The sequence below is a fragment of the Rhipicephalus sanguineus genome, unplaced genomic scaffold (genome assembly GCF_013339695.2).
Source record: "Rhipicephalus sanguineus isolate Rsan-2018 unplaced genomic scaffold, BIME_Rsan_1.4 Seq329, whole genome shotgun sequence".
Classification (NCBI taxonomy): Eukaryota; Metazoa; Arthropoda; class Arachnida; order Ixodida; family Ixodidae; genus Rhipicephalus; species Rhipicephalus sanguineus.
Window position 1 is genome coordinate 217,260 of NW_023615027.1, and position 8,636 is coordinate 225,895.

The 8,636-nt window shown below is 43.5% G+C and overlaps 1 protein-coding gene across 1 annotated transcript; it reads left to right on the plus strand.

Annotated features, from left to right (window-relative positions):
• Positions 1 to 2,266: 2,266 nt before the first annotated feature.
• LOC119377043 (cuticle protein 16.8) lies at positions 2,267 to 8,012 on the plus strand. Its single transcript, XM_037646671.2, has 2 exons — positions 2,267 to 2,380; positions 7,346 to 8,012. Exons 1-2 carry the CDS (start codon positions 2,279 to 2,281, stop codon positions 7,772 to 7,774), a joined length of 531 nt encoding a protein of 176 aa, XP_037502599.2. The 5' UTR covers positions 2,267 to 2,278; the 3' UTR covers positions 7,775 to 8,012.
• Positions 8,013 to 8,636: the final 624 nt, after the last annotated feature.

An 8,636-nucleotide genomic window follows, 5' to 3' on the forward strand; every position in this document is an offset into this window, starting at 1 on the left:
CTTACGCGAATAGGCAGCGCACAAGCGCTGTCTTTGCGTCTTTTTTGTGTACGTGTTCGTTGCCTTTTGTGCGCTGCATATTCGAGAATCATGGCTCACCAACTAGCCCATCAGTACATTTTATCACTTACGCGTCTGAAAACCTGAATGTTACGTAAATCGAACAACACAAACATACGTATCGCATATTTCAATAGCCAACTATGCAAGATGAAATGGCGTGCGCGTTAAATATACAGGAAAAACAATAATAATATCTGGGCTTTAACGTCCCACAATCACGATATGATTAGAGACGCCGTAGTGGAGGGATCCGGAAATTTCGACCACCTGGGGTTCTTTAACGTGCACCTAAATCTAAGCACACGGGCCTCAAACATTTTCGCCTCCATCGAAAATGCAGCCGCCGCGGCCGGGATGCGTTCCCGTGACCTTCGGGTCAGCAGTCGAGCACCATAACCACTAGACCACTGTGGCGGGTCTACAGGAAAAACAAAACAATGGTCACTACATGCATTCAAATTGTAGTAAAATATTTAGTTATTTACTTATTGGGACGCAATGTCCAAACGCTGAAGACACGAAAAGATGCTGTCAATTCTCCTTCATATTTCTCGCTCATCGTCAGCACCATCATATAATCACCGCGCCATTTGCGCAGCTCGTGCCGCGAGCTCGAGGCACGAGGTAAAAAGAACGCACTCACGAGCTCGGACGGGGCTAACGCCGCAGCCGCTTCGTTTCGGCTTCCACATGTAGACTGTTCTAATACACTCTACCACATTGGAAAATGAAGTGGCGAAAACGGCACGGCGAAGCCAGCTACCGTCATGTCCCTCTCGCTCCCGTTAAAAATTTTACATCACCGGACATATTATAAAAAAAGTTTGCTTAATGGTTAAGAAACACCAAAAATTACGATTTTCATGAACATTTGAGCTGCAGTGCTTGTGCTCATGGAGACATGGACAAAAAACTCGGAGGACGCTTAAGCTTCGCCTGAGTCGAACGCAATATAGCGCAGTCAGGACCCGTTCCCATCGCCTTTCATTCGCTTGCTTCGCTTCTCAAAGTAACACCTAAGCTGTGCCGTGAGGGAGGGAACATCGCTGCGCAACCGCATAACATTGGCCTTTTTGGACTTTCCAAGAATACCTACCGCAGGTACAGTAGCGATGTGCCCACTACACCTTAATTCATCATATTCCGAAGTAGCGAAGTACCATTTACGCGTCCGCATTGCCGACGATGATGACCAGGTACGCATCAGCGCTCTGCAATGAGCGCACCTTTAAACCGCCCACTAGTTGTAGAATTACCAAGGTGTCACAGGTAGATTTATTCTACTTTTGTGCCACGTAATACGCCATGTGTTAACGCGATTACTCGTACAACATATCGCATTCATAAGGGCTTTTTTTCGCAAGCAGTTTCAAGCACTTTCTCTGAAACGTTTGCTCTTCCCTTGCGTAGGTCGCACAACCTAGTTTGTTCACTATGTATATACATCACGCAAGTTTTTAATAAATACGATTGAAAACGTAGAACGCCACAGGCGTGGCTCTGTGGTAGATTTGCCACGCAAAATGCGTGGGTTCGACTGGAGCCCAGATTTTCTGTTCTTCGCATCCACCGCTCTTTTTCTCCTCAACGCCAATGTTCCGCTTGCTAACAACACCTCCGACGCTTATACTGCCGCCGACACCGATTTTTATGTGACGCAGGCTCTATAACGTGGTCGCGTTATATTTGAGCTAGTTGATTGACGTTCATCGTCTTTGAAAGTATGGCATTCAAAGATAGATGTAAAAGAAGAGAAGCTCACAAAAAAACCTCGGCTATATGAACTAAAAGTTCGCACTGAATTCGAAAAACGCATTCTCAGCTCAGTGGTTCTCTCTTCTGAGTACGTTTGCACGCCTTTCTTTCTTGAACGATGATCTGGAATCACCGAATTTAATGTGCAAGTGGTCATGAATATGATAGATAAAAAGGCGTGGAAACCTGTATTTTTGTATTACATACTCAATGTGTTGTTGAAATGCCACTGGCGCTCATAATTCTCACGGAAAAAGTTACTTCCGGAAAACTAATGAGTAATCCCGTGATTTGGCATACTAAAGTGCTTCATTTAGGTTTTTTTTATATCTTTAAATATCTGGAGTATCAGAGCCTGGTATCTGCAAAGCGTAAATCCTGACCAGCCTTGCTTCGTGCCTATAAAAAATATGTATACCGCATTTGCATCTCAAATACCACGCAGCTGCTGTTTACAACAATGGGAGTCTTGGCTCAAGGGGACAACAACTACCTCCAGCCTGAATATCAACAGGGTGGCTACGATGGTGCGGCCTACGGCGAGTCATCCGAGCCTGTTTACGTAAGCACTTCTCTGTCTACGCTCTTAAGGCAATTCGAATGGTAGTTCGATCAGTAAGAACTGATCGATACGCTGCTGTTATCTAAAGATTACAAAGTGTACAGGCCCCATTGCAAACGCTGTTTCCATGAGCTGCTGTGTTGTTTAACGTCGCCTCTGAATCTGTCACCTCGGTAATAAATGTTACTCATATTTGTTATCCTAAGCGGGCTGTATCAACGTGTAAGAGGTTTTCCTCCAAACGATGAACATGAATACATAAAAAAATGTCTGATAGTACATGTGGCTGCTACAAGTCGAAGAAGTATTTTCAGACAAATATATTGCAGCTGATCACGGTTACTTTACCAGATACTTGACACGTTAACTCAATTGACAAAACTACTTCTAAAGTTGGTTCATTAGTGGAGAGAAATAATAAATGACGTTGGCTGTTGCGGTTGGCAAGGCTCATTATATGACAGCCTAGGTACACCAGCTTTTCTAATCTTAAATACCGTCAATACAGATTAAATGCACTGGTAAACGTTTCTTCCAGTTGCTTTAGGAGAATGTCAAGGACGAATAGCAAAATGTATTCAGTTCAGATTAACAACAGCGTGATGAACTACATTTTCTCTTTCGAGAATATGAATATGTTCATGACGTGTGGAAAGTAATGAAAAAAACATGCGAACTAAATGTTCTCCTAAAAATGCAGTCCCTTTGGTATTCTAAAGTAACTACGTTGTCAGACGCATCATAACTTTTAGAAAATCGGGCTCAGGACGCCACATGCTTCTGCTGCCTGTTTCGAGACTAACGAGACACGTTTTAATCCACCAAACTGAGCCTTCTGTTGCTTCTGTGACAGTTCTACAGAAACATGTATATTATTAGTGGTTGCAGGGCGAGCCGGTTTAGGCATGAAGGGACGTTTTTTTCTGCGTTCCGTTATTTCCAAGAACATTAGCTTTTTTTCTTTCGCCGATAGGCGCACTCAGTATATTGCGGGAAATGGTATCTCAGATTAGAAATGATGACCGCAACAGCCATGGGTAGCGCCTGAAAAGAATTTTAAAGAATCCGGAAGGCGTAAATGGGAGAATCGTGAACGAAATGCGAGAATCGTGAGGTTCTTTAAAAGCGTGCGTCGCTGGTCGTTAGAAAAACATTCCAAAAAATAACTCACGAGCGTCACTGATGGGCCGCACTCAAAGTATGCACCGTACTTCACCTATTTAGAGAAACACGCATTCTTTAGCAATCAGAAAAATTACAGAGACGAACCTAATGATGCCACCTTTTACAGACCACATGTGCATTGCGCCACCGACCCGTTGCTTGCATGGCTACAGAAAAAAAATTAAAAGTTAGAACACGCAAACCACCAAGAAGGAAAGGCGAAAGGAAAGAGCTCAATGTCTATTAAGTCTACTCGGTCTGCTTCGGAGCGAAGGCAGCGTCAGGTTGGTCTGAAGTTGGGTGCTATAATTAGCTAGGTTTTATGAGAGCTGTCCTAATTGACACGGTATTGAGCAATCCGCTCTTTTATTTATTTATTTACTAATAAAGTCAACCCTCTGTTGAGGGTTCTTAGAGGGAGGGTAGAAATTAATGCAAACAAAGCAAACAAACAGGTATGTCAATTGGCAGCGTAATCATTTAAATACATGTCTAACAATTTTTCAAATTGGCAATCATCACTTGCATTTACCACAAAGCTTGGTAACGCATTCCATATTTCAATCACAGCTGGGAAAAAAGAATACAAAACACACCACCGCGAACTAAGTATGGTACCAAAACATAATTGTAATTAACACGACTGCTTCGTTTCCCTGGCAGCTTCAAGCACTTATCTGCGTTAATTTTTTAGCTGTCCATGCAGTATCCTAAAGAACCTTTGCGCTGGTGTCTTTGCCTTCGTGGTTCTAATGGTTACAGTTCGCATGACTCTAAAATCCGCGTGACAGAATCCAACCGGTGGTACTTTGTGCATATGAAGCGCACGGCGCGGCGTTGAACTTTTTCTATCTTTTTTCAGGCTGTCCTGACGAAGGCTCCACATGACCGAGGCATATTCTAGTAGTGGTCTAATGAAAGTTTTGTAACCACCAGTTTTATATCATGAGTCGCTTGATGCAATATTTGCCTTAAGAAACCTAGCCTCTGATTCGCTTTCGCGCACACATTTTCCATGTGTGTGTGCCATGCCAGATTTTGCATAAGAGTGACACCTAAATTTTAAATTGGTTAACATGTACTAATAAATTACCGTCGATACAATAGTCAAAAGGCATAATGTTTGCTTTTTTAGTTATATGTGTGTATGCTGATTTAGTCTTGTTTATTTTCATACCTCATAAATTACACCATTGGCTGAAATTTTACAAACAACGACTATTTCTGACTTGATCGTGCGCGCTCGTTACGGTAAATAAATTAGACAATCATCTGCAAAAACTTCCACTCTTACCGCCTGTTCGTCTACTCTAAAGATATTATTCATATATAAGAAATAACAAAGGGCCCAATAGCGAATCTTGAGGGACAGCTGAAAACACTTGGAGTGGCCTCGACGAACTGCCATTTAATTGTACCGTCTGTGTTCGGACACTTACGTATTCTTTTATCCAAGTCACTAATTTGTTATCCATACCAATTTGTCGAAGTTTAAAGATTAGCTTATCATGAGGCACATTATCAAAACGCTTTGAAAAATCTATACAAATGACATAAGTGCTTTGCTTCTCATCTAAGGCTGCAGCAAAATTATGAACAACTTCAATTACTTGTGTAACAGTCGACAGTCCAACACGGAAGCCATAACGGGATGCATAAAATAAGATGCTCTGTTCTAAAAATTGTAAAACGTGTTTTGCGATGATGTGTTCTAAAATTGGTATAATTATTAATTGGTATTAATTTGTATCGTTTTAATTGACACGTTATAATTTATTCAGAATTAATCAGCAATGCGTTAATTAGAATAGAGCTATCACCATATTCTTAATTAACACGCTCCCGATTGGCGTTATGCTAATTGAAGAAGGTCCTCATTACCTTGGTGTAATTTAGCGCACTTCTAATGAACGTCGTCCTCATTAGCATGACCGCAATTAGCTCGGTGTTAGCTTGGCACGACTTCATTACGTAGTCTTAGTTGGATGTGGCTTAATTACATCAGTGCTAGCATGACTTGGCTTAAATAGCTTGGTCGCGTTCATACTTAGCTAAATATACCGCCCGGCCATTTAGCTAATCAGCCGGGCGCACGTACTCCGGGAGCGAGTAGACGATGAAGAAGAGGATGAAGAAGGCGCACGCCGGCCGAGCAATGCGCTGGAAGGTAGAGGCCGACCATACACGTGGCCTGATTATACACATGGAAGGGGCTCGGCCCGAGCAAATCACGGAGGTAACGGTACTGGTCATTCTAAAGAACACTTAGTGCAGGCATTAAACGCTTGAAAACGAATTTAAATAGCCCGTGCCTCTAAAGATTGTCGTGAGTAAATATTTTTGGCGTTTTTCTTGCATGGGTGCACTTCTGCACTCAGTGGAAAGACAAACAAATGAAAGGTGCCTCTGGTTTGCAGACAGCACCTAACTTTGTCGTACGTCCTTGACGTGACGCCGCATTCTATCACAACCAATGCAAAGCTGAGGGCTGGATTTGACCTTTTCGTACTGTTTGCTCGTTCAGTGGGGGGCTCGGACCTCGCAGAACCCCTGCATAGCCCCACAGCGCACTTCACACATTTGTTATTTTCTCGACTTCAAGCCTTCGCGAACTGTAATAGTTTTTAAATCAAGAAGATGGCGCTTTTCAAAAAAATTGTTTTTCACGCGTCGTCATAAAATTTAGATCACAATCATGCTTGTGTTGGGTGTTGCATACAAGGCTTATGTCCTACAGATGGGATTCAATATCAATAGCTTTACGTCACAGCGCCCTAAAGTGCGTGATTGAACAGGGAATTTGTGGTTACAACGTAGTGAACGCAAGCCGCTGGCATTACAGGCAGATGGACTGAATACGCTAGTGCTGAAAATGTGAGATTTGATTTCTGGACCTTGTAGAATATGAAAGCAGCGATGTCTTTGGAAACACTCCGCCGATTAGATCGTGCACCACAACATAAGGGATAGGTAATGGTCTGCCCAGTGAAAAAAAGAAGTTCACCCTGAATAGAGTGGCGCACTGTATTCTACGCTATAACACCCTCTTGTCGCAATAAAATAGTTTGGAGCAGTTTCGATGGAGGCGAGAATGCTCGAGGCCATGTACCTAGATTTGGGTGCACGTTAAAGAACACCAGGTGGTCAAAATTCCCGGAGCCCTCCACTTCGGCGTCTCATGATATATTATGGCACGTTAAACCCCAACAATTATTATTAAAATGTTTGGAGCGGATTCAGCAACCGATATCAGCTTGAAATCAAGGCGTCCTACCCAAGTCAGCACCTCACTCACACGAAACGCATTATTTTCTCCGTTGCAGAAGTTAGCACGTAAATGTAGCTACCTTTCTAGACAACGTTCCTGGAAAGGGGAATGGACGCGTCTGATTCTATAATGTTAAGGCGGCTTGCTACATCTGGAAATGCATTACAGAATTTTTACCTGAAATTCCACTTGACTTAGCGGAAATTTCGCAAGTGGCACAGAAAAGAATACTGGCGGCGTAAATGGAGCTAATCTGTGTACCCAGTTCACACGGAGGGGACTGCCGGCATTCGGCCTACATCATACATATATACGAACGGCGGCAGCCACAAGACCAATGATATTATACGAAAATAGTTTTCTACTTCTAGCGGCGCAGAAGAATAAATGACTTAGGCAGGGACTGCCATTGTCGTGGAAGCAAAATTGGAACCCCCACAACAGTTTATTTAGTGTCTGTATTGATTTTGTCCTCGCATTCATTACTCTTGTTATCCGTGTTCCATTCTGTTCATTTATCGCTTTTATTGCAGCCTCCTACGCCATACAGTTTTGGCTACGACACCGAGGACGAATATGGCAACAAGCAGTTTCACAAGGAAGAAGGTGACTCACATAATATCAAGACCGGCTCGTATGGCTACACCGATGCTAACGGGCTGTACCGGCGTGTGAACTACGTCGCCGACGGCACTGGGTTTCACGTCACCATTACAACCAACGAGCCCGGCACGGCCCCCGGACGCAGTGCTAACGCAATCTACAATGCTGACCCTGTTGTGGTACCACCGGTTGTAGGCCGAGCTTCGGCCTCCGGTCACGTGTTGTCCTACGCCGTAGCCCCATCTTACCTCGTAAAGGCTGCCCCTTATGAATCTCTAGCCCTCGCGCACCTCGGATATCCTGCCTATATTCACGGCGAGTACGGGCGGAGGAAGCGAAGCGCTGTCTATCGGCAGTAGAAGCAAAAGGGAGCGAAGGATTTTTAATCAACTAGTACGCGTGCCCTTGAATGCAGGACAACGAAGTTAAATAGTACACCTAAATGAGATGTTTGCTGGGCGAACACTATTAGGAACGGTGTAGCGTAAGGGGTATGCGTTGGGTAAGGCGCTTGTCTAAATCCCTGACAGGCACATTCAGGCTGTCTGGGATATTTTGCAGAAAACAGCAAGAAAACTGCCAAGGGACCACAATGTGTTCGCGTGGAAATGTGTCGTTGTGAAAAAGTGCAGCAGGAGAGAAGGTTGTCGTACCCATGTGAACTAAAGCGTTCTGCAACATACTGATGGCGCTTCCTTAGCATGCCACGGCGATCTTAAGAAACATGGTCGCGTGCTCTGCGTTATCTACTTAAAGCCCACTTTCGCAAAACGTTCATCCCGCAAGTATTAACTTCGCTGCAGGAAACATATTGCCTAATTCAGGTCAGGTCCCCGGCTGAGTAAATCAATGTAACCATAGTCACTGCAGTTCTTGCTTCCACATCATAGTTTATATGGTCAAGCCATCGTAACTTATGGAATGGAGATGCACACATGCAGAGCCCGTCCTAGATCCACGAAAACATTATTTCGGCAGTGCAATATGTGTATTATATGCTATTTTCTCTAGGCCACTACTTTTGATCTCAATTTGCCTTTCTGTTTAGTTTAATGCAAAATTGACAATTCATTAATTTTACGCAAGTATTTTTCCGAATGCTTGTGCTTTTTGAGGCACTCTGTAACAAAATACACTTACATCAGCACGCAAAGACAGGTCAGCCTGCATGCACTGTATCTTTCATATGTATCACTAAGATCCATTATGGCCCTGTATACT

What these genes read in the sequence shown, in the direction of transcription:
- LOC119377043 (XM_037646671.2), top strand. Translation starts at nt 2,279, where the DNA reads ATGGGAGTCTTGGCTCAAGGGGACAACAACTACCTCCAGCCTGAATAT. An exon ending in AGTCATCCGAGCCTGTTTAC is followed by an intron (nt 2,381 to 7,345) that starts GTAAGCACTTCT and finishes CTTTTATTGCAG; the next exon opens with CCTCCTACGCCATACAGTTT.